Here is a 19,807-nt window from a genome sequence, read left to right as displayed (position 1 = left end):
TTTAGAGCCAAGACAATGGAGATCTGACTGCAAATCAAGAGACTCTCCTCTAAATTTGGAGTTTGCTGAATGGTGAGAACTGTGCGTTCCTGGATGTGTATTAACATAAAGAGGCTGCAGTTGAGTGGGCCAGTCACATCCATCCATAGAAATACCCCGTGGGCAGCATGGGTTTCTATACTTCTATTTACTATTTGAAAAATGATCAAGAGAGACATCTGGATTCACATGGATTAAGAAAAGAGAACTTTTAAATCCTTGTGAAGCAACAGAAAGATTACAGCAGGTAAACAAAAGAAAACATTAAGGAAGCATAGACAAGATGAAAATATAAAAGTAGTAGCCCCAGAGATTTAAAGCCCCGTTACGTCAATCAGTAACATAAACAAGGATGAGCGCCGGTCATTTTTTCTCCATAACAAAGGAGGAGCTCCTCTCTTTTTTTCCTTCCAGAATGTTCTGATGCTGGCATCCGCATCCAGATCCTAAGCTAAGCCATATATATTCTCCTCCCCGCCCCCAACACTGGATGAGTGTAGCCTGGCCATTGAACGCAGTATATGTCACTGCCACACATTTGGAAGGGTTCCATTTCCACAGAGATAACAGACAAGCACCCAGCTTTACCTCTATGTGAAGCAAAGGAGCCCTCAGAGATTCTCCTCTTCTTCAGCTTGTCCTTGATCTGAGCAGTTTCCATGGCTGCACTGCTCACCTTGGGATTCTCTTCCCAGGTGGACCTGTCCAAGCCCTCCAGAGAGGAAATGTCCTTCAGTGGATCCTCACCTCCATCCGACAAGCATGAGTGACTATTCATCTGGCCTTTCAGTGCAGACTGAAGAGAAGCTGCAGGCCAATTTAAAGACAGGAATCAAGTGAGTCAACCTCAGTCATCAAGAATCCATCAGTCAATTTAAGTCAGTTGTTTTATTCAGTTTTAGAGCTCAAGTTCATTCTATTTTATTTTCATTTTGGATCAAAATAATATGACCTTAGTGTTTGTGAAAAGTGTTGCATTGACTGGCCAGGAGAGTGAAGCTGAGGGTGCCACCTCTAGTAATGCGAATTCTTTGGCTTCTCTGATGGGACTGCCCTAAAGAGCCTCGATGGCACTGGACCAAACTGGCCATTAGAAATAGACCTGTGCAGCATACACCAGCAAACAGTCTTCAGAGGGCCACAAGCTGTTTTCAGCTGAGTTCTGTTAGCAAGAGGACAAAGCCTGGCTACAAATTAGTGATCTTCAGGTCTACTAAATGGCAGAAATTCCACAGGAGGGTGGAGGTGATCAGTAGATTATCAACAGCATTCTCTGACTTGAAACTAGTTCCTAGAATCATCACTGACAGCAAATGAAAAACAAAAGGGTAGGTGGGTGCAGACACCAGGCTCAGAGACTGCCTCTCATTCTGGGCAGCCAGGCTTGTGGCCTCGTGTTTTTATATGACCTAGGCCACAGGTCATAATCATTCTGTCCCTGTTCTCACCTTCATTTGCTGTTGTCCATCTGGTTCCATTCAGTTGCAAGTCTGACTCGATGCTTACCCCTCGTAGCAATCTGTGTCCGAGTTTGGCTTTGGAGACACTCCCACGATATACCGCAACAGGGGTCTGACACTTTAAATTAAGAACAGTACAATGACCCAAGCGTGTGCTGTTTGAAAAGAGGAGAAAAAGAACAGATGTCCTCTTTCACACATGACACATCAGATAGCATGAGCTAAACCCTGCGCTCTTGGCTCAGGCAGAAATGTCTTTGGTTGCAGATATTCATCCCTTGGGTATCTGACTGCCTTGCAAAATTATACATCCTTGTCAGTGATCTGCCCTGTATTCTCCTTCCACTCTTGGCTAAGGTTGGCTGAACCTCAAGGAGGTCAAGCTTTTGCAAACCTCAAACAAGTTTCACAAAAACTAGAAGTTTCACAAAACTAGATCAAAAATTCTTCTTTCCCTTTAATTCAAATCCAAGCTTTTTTCCACCAAGAAAAACTTAATTTTTTAAAAAGTAAGAGGACAACACTAGTTAATAACTGCTGTGTTTCTATCTAGACAGGGGCCTGTGTTCCAAATTAGAAGTCCCTAAAGTTCAAAATTTGAGCTCAAAATTTGTAACCACATCCACATATATATCTGCAAAAATAAGCTGTGGATATACACATCCACAGGCACAGATGTGAATACCAGAGGATATAAAGCAGATATCTGCAAATTTGCAGACTTCTAGCTACAAAATTTGTAACCACATCCATGTCTGTATCTGCAAAAATGAGCCATGGATATCCATATCCACATCCACAGATAACTCATGGATATAAAGCAGCTATCAGCAGATTTGCATGGCTCTACACGTGTGTGTACCCTATCTACCAAGTGCAGATTTATTTCATTATTCAAATGTCTTCTTTGCCCCCTGCTCCATTTCCACTCTATATTTCCATTGGATTTAGTTTTCTTTTCTCAGCACAGAGATTCCTAAAGACAACACAAACCCGTAATGTTTGAGTTAAGCTTTCTCATCCACAATGACATTTCTCAGGCAGGTTCAAAACCAGGAAAGGCGGTTTTTTATTACCCTCATGCAGTCCCACATCACCTACAGCTGTAAACCAAAGACAGACCCCCAACCTCTTGCTGAGTGCCAAATGGCAGGCACACTGGTCAGCACAGCCACTATCCCTGAGTATCTGGCTCACTGTACGGTGTCTTGAACACTACCTTCCATGCACACACTGCCAGTCCCGGAACATGGCGGCATTCCTCAGCATACACACAAGCCTCGGTGATTAATTTCTGCTCAGGGCAATGAGTGAGTGGGTGGGACTGCAGCTAGCCCAGCTGGGGAGCTACAGAAGGCAAAGAGCACTAGCATCTAATCCGGTCCTTTACCTGCTGAGCAATCATCATCTGATGCCATGTGTATGAGCAGAAGGTCTCTTGTCAGGTGAGAAGCTACTTGCTGTTTTGTTTGTCACTAGATTTCCTGCTCCGGACACCTTCTCCTTGTCATATCCAGAGACCTACATGGAAAAAGAGCAGCACTGACAGGGGGACAAATGGTCTTCCCCTCACACTTCCCTGTCTGTTGGGGTTCTTGCCTGGAACATATTAGAAAACCGATGAAGTCAAGGGAGAGGTTAAAAAGCGCTACAACAGTGCCTCAGTGCCAAATTCAAACTGCGCAGTCGCCACCTGTTGCAACCCTGTCAATTTTATTTAGCTTTGCTCCAGTCTGTTTCCTTACTGTTTTGTACATTATCATTTCAGTCATGCAGACAGTACTCTCCGGTTTGTAACAGAGACGTTAGCTCACAGAACTTTTGCTACCTCTTCTTTAACATTTTGGCCAACACTTTGTCACATGACATGAAGATACATTGGCCTAAATTTTATCCCATTTGAAGCTGCTGACAAGGTTGCCTTTGACGTCAGTGGAAGCAGAGTTAAGTCACTGCTGAATGCAAATTTCACTCTTAGATGCTAAAAAAAGCACATACAAAAATCTTCCTTTACAGGAAGCTGACTGCAGTAAGAACCCAGGGAAATGGATTCATTAAAAAGACTAAGGGCACATAAATATCGGAGGGGTGGCTGTGTTAGTCTGTATCCACAAAAACAGCAAGAAATCCTGTGGCACCTTACAGACTAACAGATATTTTGGACCACACGCTTTCGTGGGCAAAGACCTGCATCATCAGATGCAACATGTTAAACAACTCTGGCCTAACTGCCAGGTCTTTTCCTATTTCAGTTGAATCCAAATGGGTGGTGTTTGCAGCTTACTGATAAGATTAAAAATTGCAGGCTATTTTGGACCAATGTGTGAAATGCCAAGGAAAGAGACCAATCTTTTCTAGTGGTGCAAGGGGCATAAACTCAGGATTGTGAGGGAATGGAAGATAAGAAAAAGTAGAATGAGTATGAGAGAAATGTTCCAACGGTTAAGTTGTGCTAGACTGTAATTATCTCCCAAAGGAAATGGAAGATGCCCCATAGCTTTGGGCTTTTAAAATGGGACTGGAAAATAAGCTGCAAAGGATTGTGGTCCTGTGGTTGGGACAAGGCAGTCAGAACACCTGGTTCATATACCAACCTCTGCCACTGCCTTGCTGTGTAACCTTAGACCAGTCACTTAGTCTCTCCGGCTGTGTCTACACTTGCATTCCTCTTTCAAAAGAGGTATGCAAATGAGGTAAATTGAAAATGCAAATGAGGTACAACTTTGCGTATCTGACACCTCATTTGCATATTCTTATTCTGAAATAGCGTCTTTCGAAAGAAGAAAACCAGTGTAGACACTGCTCTTTCAAAAGTAAACCCCCTCTTTGAAAGAACCCTTCCCATAGAAAAAGGGAAGAAGGATTCTTTCGAAGATGGGGTTTTTCGAAACAGCAGTGTCTACACTGGTTTTTTTTCTTTCAAAAGAAGCTATTTTGAAATAAGAATATGCAATTGAGGTGTCAGATATGCAAATGTGTACCTCATTTGCATTTTCAATTTACCTCATTTGCATACCTATTTTAAAAGAGAAATGCAAGTGTAGACACAGCCTCTGTGCCCCACTTTACCAGCACACAGGACCGTCTCAGTGTGTGTAAGTGGAGTGGTAACTTTATGCAGGGAATGTACAGCTACACACATCCACCCTTCCCCTTCAGAATGAAGGTGGGGGTCAAGTAATAGCCACAGAAGTGAGGGTAACCGAGGGTGGTAGCTGAAGAGAGGATCCATGGCCACTAGAGAGGGCTGGGGGAGTAGGATTCTGCTGTCATCTGACCAGCGTGAAAAAACCTCCCACGCACCAAATCCATTGCTCATTTCAGGGACCAGGATGTGGGCCTATGGTATTACAAAACCAGTCCCAGCAGGATGAAGGAAATGAACACAGAAAGCACCCTGACAGCTTTCTCTGTCTCACACAACAGTCACAACCAGCAACAGCACTGGGCCACCAGGAAGTGAAAACAATAATGATTAATTTACACTTCTTTCTAATTATGTGTTGGGTCAATCTAAAAGAAAGTCGTCTTGAAATTTATGTTTTCTTGGGATGATTAGCAGCCAGGAAATGAAAATGGAGATGTTTTTAGTTACAGTTATTATTTTTACTTAAGTCTCGCTCAGCTCCTCAGACATTTCTGTGATGGCTTTTCACGGTTGCAAGCCTACAGAATCCACTTTTAACCTTCTTATAAAGAGCTCTATGAACTATAATTTACTTGATTTGGGTCCCAGATGTTAATGGCCATTGGATAAGGCTAGCACAGAGGAGCTGATGAAAACTCAGTGAACCTCGTCTTGAACAGAATAATGCAGCTGTTGCAACGCTGCTCATTGTAATGTGTTCAGTCACAGCTTTGGCTGACAACAAATCAACTTGGGCAGACAATTCAAAGGATCTCAGGTCTAGTTGCAGCCGTTAACTCAAGACCATTTACAGCTACCAGCCAGCCACTCATTTAACAGTATGGGGGCAAACATCAAGAGACAACAAGCTTACCCTGGATTTAAGCAGGGTTAAACAAAAACCATTCCTTATCTGTATAGTAGTGTTGAACCAGCACAGCGGCTTCAGTGGCTGGCCATCCACTGCTGGACTCAAGGCTAATTCCCCTCGTAGACAAGCAGGAAGGAAGGAAACGGAGACAGATCTTTGAGCTTCTAGTTTCACCATTTTTTCAGTTTTCTAATTATCCATAAGCTGCTTGTGTTTTTACTCAAACTCATCCACCCTTCAAGTTTTATCTGCAGAATCATTTCTGCTCAGGGACCTCCCCACTGTTTGTAAGCAGATCATTGTAAGCTGTCAATTGCTGTGCAGCTTTGATTAGATGCACAAACTACATGGCATGTCCCTGACTGGGTGAGCAGTACCCATACGATAACGTTCCTCGAAGGAGAACTTGAGATAACACATTTGAAATTTGCTTTCCACAGATACAAAATTCCCTCTTTGCAGGAGTACTTCTGCTAGCAAGCTTGTTTGCTAAAAAATCCATAAACACAAGCATAGCAAGGGGCACAAGCAAAGAAAATGTGATTAAATACAGACTTTTTGCAGTTCTGGCGCCACAAGCTCAGGAGGGATCCTGAGGAGTTCTCTCAGCCCCAACAATTTAAAAGTGCAGTATTCATATCAAAAGACACTATATGAAAGACTCCTTGCAAGGGCTGCACTCGGGGTGAAAGAAATTTAAAATGTCTTACAGGTGCTGTCCTACAGCAACCTGGGTTCCTGCCAGCTCTCTAAATTGGTCCCGGCTGGCTTTTGCCATAGCTCAGCCAGCTCTTGCAGGAGCTTAACACCAGGGTGCACCTGCTTACTTTCATCTCTGGCTGCTCTCTGTTCAGCAGAACTGGTTTCCTCAGCCCTGAAACAAGAGTGATTGCAAGCAGTTCATTCAGGACAGCAAATGAAGAGTTACGAGCAAACTGGTTTGAAAGCCAAACCTTGTCAGCTCCTTCAGTGGTAACGAAACATCATTTAGAAGAGTACTAAGCGCCAGCCCTAATGAGCTGTGATGTTAAACACCAGAGCTATTTGAGTTTTGTACACAATGTATTCATAACACATACCGCAACTGTCTCCACTAAGTTCTGTGGCCAAGTACATTCATTTTTCAAGAGCCGCTGACAGATTGTTCTGCAACTTTTTGTGACTGCAAGAAACAAAGAGGCACCAGAGAGAAGCACACAGATTACATTTTACGTTTACTTTCTTTTGGGCCTGATCCAAGCCCCATTGAGAGCAATGCAAAGCCTCTCAGAGACAACAGTGGGCTTTGGATCAGGCTCCTAAATTATAGCTTCTTTTACCTCATGAGTTCTTCGCAGGAGGGGCAGAGCCCTGATCCTGACTGGGGCCACTGGCTGCTATTCTCCTATAAACGCTAAATAATAATATCAGATAACAGTGCCACCCCAAAGGAAGGCGATCTAGAATATCTGCATAGATAGAAAAGGAGCATGTGAAATCTTGGTGAGGTGGATCGTTTACAGGCCAACCAGGGACAAGGTTACGTTTGGTTTGAAAGGACTCGCGCCATGCTTGAGTGCAGAGAACTCCATGGGCGTGTACTCAAGCGTAAGGGAACAGATTGCAGCATGCAAGAAAGGGCAGGGTCAGCATCACACACTGCGCTGGTAGGTGTTCGGTGCAGGTCAGCCCGATTCCCCCTGCCTGACGACCCCTTGGGCTAAGTTGTGCAGCCTGCTCAGCCCCACCCCCCCGCCCCCGGCGGCAAAGCGGGAAAGGACTGTCCGTAACTCCCTAGGTGGGGATTCCCTTCGTGTGGAAGAGTAGTACAAGGCTCTTGGGCCCCGCCCTTCAGCTACCACTCATGCAAAACCCTCAGGGATTGGAAGAGAAATGTATCTTTTTGCCAGAACCCATTTTGTCATAGTGCCAATAACAAGTACTTTAACATATGTACTTTTGCGGTATTTTTTCCTGGCGGGAAGAATCATGCACACTGGCCTGCACCTCCTTCCTGAAAGCTGAGCCATTTCTGTACGCTGGGCCAGATCCTGATTTCAGTCACACTTATAGAATCAGGGGGGTGAAAGACTGCCAGGCACCTCAATAGCCCACCTAGTCCAGTCTCCCAAAGTGAGGCAGGCCTAAGTGCAATTCTAGACCATCCTGTGTTAGGTGTTTGTCTCACCTGTTCTTAAACACCTCCAGTGATGGAGATCAAAACTGTCCTGTACATAGGATGGACCAGAGCAGCCAGTGCAGGCCCCACACTTTGGGGCGGGGTGGAGGGTCAGGCTTCAGTGGAACATAGGGTCCAGGAAGCCAAGGCGACTGGCACCAGCAACAGGGCACAACCTGGCCCCAGATCACTCTGTCTCAGTGGCTCCCAGCATGGCTTGGGAGAAGGGGCGGAACCCTGAGAGAGATAGGGCAGGGGCTTGGTGGAAGGGGAAGTAATGAGAGTGGGGAGGGAGCAGAGCAGGGGTGGGTAAAGGACGAGCAGGCCTGGGAGGAAGGAAAGGTTGTCCCAGGCCCCACATCTCCTTAGGACAGTCCTGGCAGAAATTCCACAACATCCCAAGGCAATTTATTCCAGTGCTTAACCACCCTTATGGTTAGAAAGGTTTTCCTAACATCTACCCTAAATCTTCTTTACTGCAATTTAAGCCCATTGCTTTTTTCGTGTCCTCAGTAGCCAAGGAGAACAATTTATCCTCCTCCTCTTTATGTACTTGAAGGCTGTTACTGTCTCCCCTCTCACTCCTCTGTTCTCCAGTCTAAACAACCCCAGTTTTTCAATCTTGTCCCAGTTCATGTTTTCTACACCTTTGATCACTTCTGTTGCTTTCCCTCTAGACTTTCTCCAGCTGATCTACACCTTCCTGAAGTGCAGTGATATTATTAGTGGTGAGTAGAATGGAATAATTTCTCCTCGTGTTTTGCTCATAACTGTCCTACTAATACATTCCAGAATGATGTTTGTTTCTTTTTTCAACACCAGCAGAACAAAAGTAAAGCATATTTAATTTGTGAGCCACTAACCCCCTCTCCCACCCACCAATCCTTTTCTTGCAGTGCTCCTTCCTAGGAAGTCAGGTCCCATTTTGACATTATGCAATTGCTTATTCCTAAGTGAAGTATTTTGAATTTGTCCTCAATGAATTACATCCTATTTAATTCAAACCATTTCTCCAGTTTGTTAAGATCATTTTTAATTTTAATTCTACCCGCCATAGCACTTGCAACCCCTCCCAGCATGGTATCATCTGCAAACTTTATAAGCGCACTCTCGATGCTATTACCAAAGTCATTTATGAAGATATTGACTAAAACCAGACAAAGGATAGATCTCTGTGGCATCCCAGTCAATATGCCTTTCCAGCTCAAATGTACACCACTTATCTACCTCTATTATAAACCTATAATATCTACTTTCCGAGTATGGTTTACCAGCCAGTTACACACCCACCTTATGGAGAGTTCATCTAGCTTACCTGTCTCTAGATTGTTTATAAGGTCGCATGAAATAATATCAAAAGCCTTATTAAAGTCAAAACATATAATACGTACTGTTTCCAGCAGCACCGCTATCCAGAAGGCTTGTTACCCTCTCAGAGAAGGATTGTTAGGTTGGATTGACATGATTTGGTCCTGACAAATCCATGTTTACTTACTACTGATTATCTGCTAGATGCTTACAAACTGATCGTTTATTTGCTTCATTATATTTCTGGGCACTGAAGTTAAGCTGACTGGCCTGTAATTCCCTGGGTTGTCCTTATTCTCCTTTTCACAGAGAGGTAGCTGCTACATTTGCCCTTTTCCAGCCCTCAGGTATCGCTCCCCTCATCCATGAGTTCTCAGAGATAATCACTAATAATGGCTCAGAGATCTCTTCCGTCAGTCCCTGAAGTATTCTAGGATGTATTTCCTCAGGCTCTGTTGACTTATATAAATCCAAGAGAACTCCAAATAACTTCCCAAGGCTCTCACCACCCTCCTAGTCAATAACCAGCTGGGGGGAAATCCCCATGAGCTGCAAAGATTTCATTCCATTAGAAAGCAATGAATGAGAGTTTAGTTTCATAACAGAGATTCCTCATTACAAACACTGTGTTAAGAGGGGCGCAGCATGGGGCCTGATTCTCCTCATTCTTACACCACTGTAAATCAGCAGCCAATGTAGTTACATTCACTGGTATAAGTAAGAGGTCTATCAGTCCTCATGTTACACTAATTTGGAAGATGCGATAGCCCATGATTTCTTCATTCCCAACACTCTGCTTAGTGATGCACAAATCACAAAATTAAAACAGTCCCTGTCCTTAGGAAGTCACAGTCTAAGGGTCCAATCTCATGGCTAGATGTATTAATTGGCCTCAGAAAAGAGATACAAAAGCAATAAAGGTAAAGGCCCAGATTCTCCAGAGCAGCCAAACTGTGCTCCATACAAGTTGCGAGGTTGAGGGGCGTGGAGCGGGGCACAAAGATAGTTTTTCTTCACCTTAGTGACCAGCTGGCCCCTGATATTTAGCAACACAACTCGGTTACCAGCAGCTCATGTGATGATAGAAAACAAGGTCCCCAGAAATTCCAGGAGAAAGTTAAACACTTAATGCAGTTAGGGATCAAGCTCACGCTTAAAACGCTGGACTTTCCAACTACTCAACCCAACAGACTTTGCAGGACATTCAAACTATTGTCATTTGAAAGCAGACAGCATCAAAACTAACACATGATAAGGTAGGAGAGGCGGTATTCTCTAGTGCTAAGAGCACAGAACTGGGAGACAGCAGAAACGGCTTCTAATTCCTGTTCCGCCATTGGACACACTGTGGCCTTCTAGCTTCAGAGATCTTATGGCCAGAAGGACCCATTAGGATCTTCTAGTCTGGCCTCCTGTGTAATACTTACCATAGACTTTGGGTAAGCCGTATCGTTCCTGTGACTCATTTCCCCATACAGTGTGGACAATGGCAATGGTACTCACCCTCCTTTGCAAACTGCTTTGAGATCCTTGGATGAAAGATTCTGGGTAAGCAATATTGCCATCATCCCAGCAACGCTGCCTACCTGAGAGCTGCAGTTTGCAGGAAAGGGACATCAAAGAAGGAAAGGGAAGAAGCACAAAGCAAAGATTTCTCTCTGGAGAGGGACGGAGGGAGAGAGTAACTAGCAAACATCTCTAATAATGAGCAGAGGGAACCCTGCATTTTATTCTTCTGAGAGGCTGTGTGGCTTTTCATTGGCTATCTCTGCCAGGCTGACAATTCTGGATTCCAAGTGGAAAAGAAGCTGCTTTTGAGTGAGTCTTTTCCCTCTTCTACTCGCTGAAGCTTTCCCAGCTCCAATTTCCTCCCACCCTTATTTCCTTAATAACAGACCCATTTGTAAGCAAAGGTTAGAGGTGAGCTGGGCTAGTTGCTACATGGAGCTTGTGCCTCTGTGTGGGCACTTCTATACTAGAGAGCCTGCATGCTTCCCTCAGCCATTTATTCAGAAGAAAACCAAAATGCTTCCTCTTTCGTGCCCCACCCCTCTCCAGCGTCTCACTGGGGATGAAGGTTACTCTTACTGAAACACACACAGCAAGTTATACTATTGGCCAGGTTGAATTTTAATACTGTTTACCATGGAAGGGCCAGAAAAACACTGAGCCCTGATCTTGATCCAAATGCCTCTGAACTTCAGCCAGGGCCTGACTGAAGGAGAATTTGGCTTGAGCCTGGCTCAGTTCTATTGGAGCATATCTCTGTCAAATGCCGTAAATGCAGCTGAAGCTTCATGGGCCCACTGACAGACAAAGCAAATTGGATCAGAAGCTGAGGTGCAGGCTCTCATATTTGCCTACACACAGTTATGATCTAACACCACCAAAAACTTTAAGAGTCCTGACTTGGCAGTGTGTGAATGGAAGAGGGCATTCTCTTGCCTCTGATGCATTCTCTTGCCTCTGATGGACTTTCCCTACCATTTCCTAGACTCCACCTGCTAGAAGCCACCTCTATGCCAGGCTACCCAATTCTCACTCAGCAGGCTGCGTGACACACCCTGGCTTATCAGACAGTAGTTCCCACCCTTCCTTGTCCTCATCTCACTCTTCTGTACAAAGCAATCCAAACTCCAACCTTCAACCACTCTATCTCAGGACTCTCTCTCTCCTAAAAAGTGACCTAGCTTCACCTACTGTCAGCTAAACCCTAGAGATTTGCCCACCAGAAATTTCCCTGACATGTATTTTTCCTGTTATATTAATAAACTATTGGGAAAAATCACCAACTAAACTTCCACATGAAAAATGCCTCTTTCATCTCTGAGCACTTGTTGCTCTGTGCCCGAGGAAAAGAACCTGTGCAACACAACCTCTCTCCAGTCACAATGCAATAGCTCATCAGCAAGGTCTCTCCCATCTGCCACAAGAGTGTCACCTCAGAAGAGTCAGCAAAGCAAGAGTCAGGGCAGTTCACTGACCTCCTCCACAAACAGCGTTGCCTCTTCACTTTGGACGCCTAGTTTCCATGTTGTTAAATTTGTAGTCCCAGCAGGAGGCACAAAGCCCAGCTGCAGGCTGCCTCTCACAACAAATCCCAGCTCCCACCCACCCTCCCACTCCAGACCCTAGAATTTTGAAAGTTGTGGGTAAGGATGGCAGCTCTGTCACCCAGCCCTCTTCTGTGTGAGGATAACAGGCTCGCACTTACAGATTACACACCCAGCAGGCAAACAGTGTAACATACCATGAACAAACAGGGCTGCATAGCAACCGCTTCTCTCAAGTAGTCTTGGGTGGGAGGTACAAGGTGAAGGCTTTACTGGCACAGCCAGCCAGCTGGAGTTGAGAGTACCTGAGTGACCTTGACAGCAGCCAAACTCTGGCACCGGGACACACTCTGAATAGTGACGTGCTCTGAGTCCTGCCTGCCAGTGATTGATTCCCAAAAGTACAAACACAAGGCTGCATTATACCCAGTCAAGCAGTGCAGTCTTCAGAGTTCATGAATGAGAAGGCTGGCATTAGAACCTCCATTACTAGGGAATAATATTTACCCGTCACTTCCCGCAGGTTTTCAATTCTTTGAAACAAGCCTGGTGAGCTTGGTTCTCCTCTCTCTATGTAAATTGCTCCAGCAAATGGGGTCCCACCAGGTTAAAAACTAGTGGGAGAGTAGAATTAACTAACCCCTGCAGATTGCATTCCCTTTGTTTTTCTGTCTGGACTGTTACTGACACTTCTGCAAAATGCTGCAAAATCAGTCCTCCATTTACCAAGGGGTGGCACTTTATACCCATTTGCAAGTGTGTCAGCAGCTGCACAAGGTGTAAAGCACAATCAGAATTGGGGTCTTTAGTCATTTTGTACAGTGCCAGGCACGTCTGTGCTGCCAAGTGCAAATGCTAAAGGATAATGATTTTTTTCATTCACACACAATGCACCAGTGTTTAACTTTGGAATGTTTTTACAATAGCTTCTCTGCTCAGCTTTTTACAGACATTTATGTGTAGCTGAATTTAGTGTAGTTGAAAAGTGCCTGACTGGCCTGCCCCTGGACACTGAAAGCCTCTATCCACAGATCACATCTAAACATACGCAGCAGCAGTACAAGCCTCTCCTATTGTGCCTGGGATCCAGAGGGACCATAACAAGAGTCACAGGGGAATTCTGACTCCATAGCTCATTCAATCCCTGGCCTCTCTGCTCAGACTGACTGCCAGCAAGGGAGTGAATGGTGGTGGTGTTCTCTGTAATGCCCAATAATTCACACCACAAGGAGAATAGAGGAAACGAACACAGTTAATTTATCCCTTGGCCTACCGATCCATCTTCATTCATGTAGATTGGGAGAGCCCAGCCACTACAATACTTACTTACTATGATTTGGAGGGACATCCTACAACTCATTCAATAAAAGTCATGAAACAGGCACAGCTGATAGTTTCCTCTCACTGCTGAACCTGCGTGAACCAGTGATCTAGGGAGAAAAAGTTCCATCACAGATCAGCCTAAACTATCTTAGACCCTCAGTTTCTCCATTGTTTATTTAAAAAAAAATCTTAGATATTGTAGAATATGAGACAATTAGCTGACCCCAACAGACTAGCCTCAAAATGCCTTTTATTAGGTTAATGTCACCCAGGTAAGCCCCCTACAAGATTCATCTTATTTGAAATAAAACAGAAAGGAAGGATTGTGCTGTACTTAAGACACTACATTAAGACACATTAAGTTCAGTTTCCAGTTTTGCTACAGACTTGCTGTGTGAACTTGAGCAAATCATAAGAACGGCCATATTGGGTCAGATCAAAGGTCCATCCAGCCCAGTAGCCTGCCTGCTGACTGGCCAGTGCCAGGTGCCCTGGAGGGAGTGAACCGAACAGGTAATGATCTTTTTCCTGCCATCCCTCTCCAGCTTCTGACAAACAGAGGCCAGGGACACCATTCCTCACCCATCCTGGCTAATAGCCATCCATGGACCTAACCTCCATGAAGTTATCTAGCTCTTTTTAAAACCTTGTTATAGTCCTAGACTTCAGAGCCTCTTTTGGCAAGGAGTTCCACTGTGCACTGTGTGAAGAAGAATTTCCTTTTATTTGTTTTAAACCTGCTGCCCATTAATTTCATTTGGTGTCCTCTACTTCTTACATTATGGGAACAAGTAAATATTTTTTTCTTCTTCACTTTCTCCACACCACTCATCATTTTATATACTTCTGTCATATCCTCTCCTTAGTCCCCTCATTTCTAAAATTAAGAGTCCTAGCCTATTTAATCTCTCTTCATATGGGACCCATTTCAAACCCCTAATCATTTTAGTTGCCCTTTTCTGAACCTTTTCTAGTACCAATATATCTTTTTTGAGATGAGGTGACCACATCTGTCTGCAGTGTTCAAGATGTAGGCGTACCATGGTTTTATATTAGGGCGATAAGATATTCTCCTTCTTATTCTCTATCCTGTTTTTAATGATTCCTAACATCCTGTTTGCTTTTTTGACTGCCGCTGCTCACTGCCTGGATGTTTTCAGAGAAGTATCCATGATGACTTCAAGATCTCTTTCCTGATTAGTTGTAGCTAAATTAGCCCCAACATATTGTATGTATAGTTGGTGTTATTTTTTCTAATGTGCATTACTTTACATTTATCCACGTTAAATTTCATTTGCCATTTTGTGGACCAATCATTCAGTTTTGTGAGATCTTTTTGAAGTTCTTCACAGCCTACTTTGGTCTTAACTATCCTGAGCAGTTTAGTGTCAACTGCAAACTTGGCCACCTCACAGTTTACCCTTTTCTCCAGATAATTTATGAATAAGTTGAATAGGATTGGTGCTAGGAATGACCCTTGGGGAACACCACTAGTTACCCTTCTCCATTCTCAAAATTTACCATTTATTCCTACCCTCTGTCTCCTGCCTTTTAACCAGTTCTCAATCCATGAAAGGATCTTCCCTCTTATCCCAGGAAAACTTAATTTACATAAGAGCCTTTGGTGAGGAACCTTATCAAAGGCTTTCTGGAAATCTAAGTACACTAAACCTACTGAATCCCCCCTGTCCACATGTTTGTTAACCCCCTCAAAGAACTCTAATAGATTAGTAGGACATGATTTCCCCTTACAGAAACCATGTTGACTTTTGCCCAGCAGATTATGTTCTTCTGTGTGTCTGACAATTTTATTCATTACTACGGTTTCAACTAATTTGCCCAGTACTGACATTAGACTTACAGGTCTGTAATTCCCAGGATCTCCTCCAGAGTCCTTTTTAAATATTGGCATTACATTAACTGTCTTCCAGTCGTTGGGTACAGAAGCTGATTTAAAGGATAGGTTACAAACCATAGTTTATCATTCCGCATTTTCACATTTGAGTTCTTTCAGAACTCTTGGGTGAATGCCATCTGGTCCCAGTGGCTTGTTACCATTAAGTTTGCCAATTTGTTCCAAAACCTCCTCTAAGGACACCTCAGTCTTGGACAATTCCTCATATTTGTCAACTACAAAGGATGGCTCAGGTTTGGGAATCTCCCTAGCATCCTCAGCCATGGAGACTGAAGCAAAGAACTCATTTAGTTTCTCCTCAATGTCTTGACCATCTTTGAGTGTTCCTTTTGTACCTCAATTGTCTCAGGGCCCACTAGTTGTTTAGAAGGCTGCCTTTAATCTTACAGGGTGTCTCAATCCCACACCTATAAAATGGGCCTAACAATACTTCCTCTGTCCCACCCTTTGGCAGTCTTTTCTATTTAGAGTACAAACTCTTCAGGGTAAGGCCTGTCTCTTCCTATAAATTGGTGCAGCACCTAGCATCACGGGGCTCTGACGGTGGTTAGGGGTGATTCCAAAATACTAACAGCAGCAGATCTTCATTCCAAGCACCAGTGCCTCTCACTGGTAAACTCCCTCGAAGCAAAGGAACTATCACGGTGAATTAAAGCAATTCTCAAGCATTCTGGGGGAGTCCCCCATATATCAAGTCCAAGGAGGAGTTTGGCCTACGCTCATCTGTGAATCTTTGCAGGATCCAGGTTGGTTAGAGCTTAGCATATCATGAGGTTTCTGGGGGTGGGTGGTTGGGGCTTTTTTGTGGCAGTACGTACTAGTACTGCATACAGGCACCTCATAGCCAGGGTTCCCACAGCTGGGGCTGCTGGCAGGGCTCAGTGCTCCAGCCAGCTCCCAGTCGCAGGGCTGCCAGAGCCCCTGCTGGCCCCACAGCAGCATGGGGCCAGAAGCCAGAGCCCCCGCTGGACCTGCAGAAGTGCGGGGGCCAGCAGGCTGCCATGGGGCTGGGACCCGAAGTCCCTACCAGCCTGCAGCAGTGCAGGGGCTAGGAGGCTGCTGTGGAGCTGGGAGGCAGAGCCCTCGCGCCCTGTGTCAGAGTGGGGCTGAGAGCCAGAGCCCCAGCTTGTCCTGCAGCAGTAGGAGCTGCAGCCTGCCCACCCCCTGCCCATCCCCATCCCCAGGAACAGAGGGGGAGGCGAGGAGCCATACCTGCACCTTTTTTTTTTTTTTATTTTAAGACAAAAAAAGAAACACTTTATCATTTCAACCAGTGTGCCAGGCACAAATGTAAGGCTTGTTCTTCTTTCCCCAGCTCCCTCCTAAAGTCTTTGTCACATGTGGTACAACATCTGCTACCCTCCAGTCCTCTAGAACAGGGGTGAGCAAACTTTTACATTGGGCCCTATTTTTCATCCCTGAAATTAGCAGGGCCCTGCAACCCACCTAATGTAATCTAAACTGATAGAAATTTTGGTATGTTCATATGAAATAATAAATGCTTTCAGCGCGTGTAAGAAAATAAGGATGTAGAATGTAAAAGCTTTATTACCGGTATATAAATGTGAATACATGTACATAAAAACAGGAACGTATTTTGACATTTTTAATGAGAGGCATGAACCTAAGACTCAGTGGCCAATCGTGCTGCACCACCTTGCAAAATTTCATGGCCACCCACTTTGCTTGCCCCTGCTCCAGAACAGAGGCTTTTTCGAATGACATACCATGTATTTTTGCATGCACCTTCAGTATTATTGGATGCACCACCTGGTCTGGTGATTTATTGCTATATAAATTACTAATTTGCTCCAGAACCTAATTTTCTGACACCACAATATCTGATAATACCTGAGCTTCATTAGCAAGCAGGAACAGGTCCAGAGTAAGATCTCCCCAACATTTTAACCAAAGATTGATTGTTTAACTTCTCAGCAGTGTCCTTTTGAGCCTTACTGTATCTTGAATCTCTGGTGATGCAGAAGACCCACTGATTCTTTCACGGACTTCCTGCTTCTGATAGACTTTCTTAAAGAGCCTCTTGTTATACCTTTAGCTATTTGTTCTTTGAACTCCACTGCAGCCCTTCTAATTTCCTTCTTACACACTGCCTACTGCAATTTATGCTCCTGTGTATTGGTTTCACCAGGGTCAGATTTCAAAATTATGAAGGATTTGCATTTGATTCAAATAGCCTCTCAAGCCGTGCCATTTAGCCATATTGATTTACTCCTTGTCTTACTGGCTCCCCTGTTGCTCACAGACACTAATGCCTTCTGAGTCTCCAATATTGCTTTTAAAGTAGAACCCATACCACTTCGGAGGATTTTACTTTCTTTTCTTTTAACACTGAAGCCTTTTTGATGAATCTCATATTTTTAAATCTCCCTTTTTAAAGTTTTCTGTCACTTTTAGGGACCCACTTTACCCCTTGGATGGTGAACCTAATTATATTGCAGTCACTGTTACTTAGTGGCTGAGCTACTGACACTTCCTGAATTAGCTCTTGTGCATTACTTAAGAGTAAGGGGTTGTCTACACTAAGGTTTTAAACCAGATCAAATCACGTTAATCCACTTTAAAAACAGTTGTGTACACACCATGCAGCCCATCACTGTGCAGTAATTCTAGGGTCATCTTGCAAAGTGGACTAACTTTGCTTTGAATTGAAATAGTTTGATCTGTTGTTCATGTGCACACAATTGCTGCATGACACTTTTGCAAGCTTCTAACAGCTATCCCACAATGCTTTGCAGGTTGACCATTACCAACCTGTCCATTCACTTGTGTTCCTTCCCTATCCTGGAGTCAGGTTTCCAGAATGACCTTTCCCCCACCTTTAAAAGTCAGTGCAGAGCCAGATTTTTTCCCCTTTGCTTCTAGATCCCAGTGCATCACTACTCCAATTATACAACCAGGATAGCACTCCCGACATCCCATAACCTGCCTCACAGCTGCTTGGAGCTGTGCACAGACCCTGAGTATCACTGCCATCTTGGGCTACAGTTCATGAAAAAGCTCTCGTGGCCATCCTTGGGAATAAGGCCATATTGTGGACATTACAAAATTGGTGTCCAGTCATGACTGGAACATAAACAGGGGCCAGATAAAGAGAAAACAGCTCAGGAGAAAGCTCATTGAAATGAGGGATAAAAGGAAACAATCTGGTAGGGGACATGTGACTTCTCCACGTTTCAATGAACTGGACAGGATGCTGCACAACAACGGTACAACCCATTTTGCACTACTCAGAGCCTGCTGCCTGCACTCCCCACCTCTGAGAACAGCTGGCTCGACCAGTCAAGGGATGAGCAGGAACACGCCAGAGAGGAGCTGCCCCTAAAAGCCCAGGACCTTTTTGCGACTGAAGCTCTGACAACAGCCAATTGGAAAGCCAGCCCCAGTGCTACCTGGCTATAGCAGAGCCTGATTCTGCCCTGCATCTGTGCCCAAGTCCCCGCCAGAAACCCAGGCCAGGACCAAAGCATTAGATCCTCATCCTTAATATGTCAGTACCTATCTTTACCAATTATTTTTTTTTACAGCTGGTGGAGGTGAGCTAGAAGCCCACAGCTCCTCCTCACCTGACCTTATGCTTCCAAAATGGCGCCTGCCAGCCTGGCATAGTCACAGCCTATGCCTGACCCACTTCCATAGCAGATTCAAATGATGAAAGCATTTGTTTGTGAAAAGTGCAGCAATTTATTGAGACAGGAAAAGAAACTTGGTTAGTTTTCATAGTTGACCTGAGGTATCAGTGCATACTGCACACCCTGTCAAGGCACAGACGTGCATTGTAGCTGTCAATCATCGCAGGACCTTACCGGTTCTTTTTTCTGCACTTTCTCCATGTCTTCAGGGGAGATACAGCAGAACTTAAGAGCAAATAGTTCCATTTTGTTTTGTATCTTAGAGGGAACAGCCATGGGCTCATGTCCTCTAGCATAGCTTGAGGGCCTGTTCCACTCTTGCAGTGCTCTGGGGTGACAACTTCTCAGCATATCTTGCTGGTCTGACTTTGTCTTTTTTGCCCTTTGTTTTGTCTTTTTTTTTCTTTTGTCTTTCTTTGTCTTGTTTGAATAAGGCTATTCTTTGCCTTCTAGGCACCAACCTCAGGGCAATGACCACCCTAGAGGGATGTAGAGGAGTTAATACTCAGTTTGTCCCCAAAGCCACCCCCTCTTTACAATGCTACAGTAGCACTTCCAGCATTAGCAAAAAAAAAAAAAAAAAAAAAAAAAACACCAAAAAACCCCACAATATCTGCAAAAACTGATCTGGAATATAGTTCTAATCACCTCTCTGCACCTGTAACAGCATGACAGCAGTTACAGTGAACTGAAATCCAAATGCGCCCAGAACCCTCCATAACTGCAAACCACTTACCAGCTCTGAGGCTGTCCCATGAATCGGAAAAGGAGTTACAGGGAGGTAAAGTCCAATGCACACATTAAAGAAAACTCTGATGACTTTTCTGTGATATGAACAATATGCAATTTTTGTTCACTACTGCCTCAGACAGAGCTCCTGCAATAACAAGATCTCCGAGCACA

The 19,807-nt window shown here is 44.4% G+C and overlaps 1 protein-coding gene across 1 annotated transcript in view; it reads right to left on the bottom strand.

Annotated features, from left to right (window-relative positions):
- TOGARAM2 (TOG array regulator of axonemal microtubules 2) overlaps window positions 1–19,105 on the bottom strand; it is a 54,429-nt gene extending 35,324 nt beyond the window's left edge. The window contains exons 1-5 of the mRNA XM_074988406.1: window positions 19,079–19,105; window positions 10,391–10,556; window positions 6,325–6,461; window positions 1,488–1,617; window positions 628–846 (exon numbers count right to left, since the gene is read on the bottom strand). Coding sequence (XP_074844507.1) covers window positions 628–846; window positions 1,488–1,617; window positions 6,325–6,461; window positions 10,391–10,556; window positions 19,079–19,105 — 679 coding nt within the window. The remainder of the gene's footprint in view (window positions 1–627; window positions 847–1,487; window positions 1,618–6,324; window positions 6,462–10,390; window positions 10,557–19,078) is intronic.
- Window positions 19,106–19,807: the final 702 nt, after the last annotated feature.

Source organism: Carettochelys insculpta, chromosome 3, assembly GCF_033958435.1.
Source record: "Carettochelys insculpta isolate YL-2023 chromosome 3, ASM3395843v1, whole genome shotgun sequence".
In the NCBI taxonomy this organism is placed as follows: domain Eukaryota; kingdom Metazoa; phylum Chordata; order Testudines; family Carettochelyidae; genus Carettochelys; species Carettochelys insculpta.
This window is presented reverse-complemented; position numbering and strand designations above follow the sequence as displayed.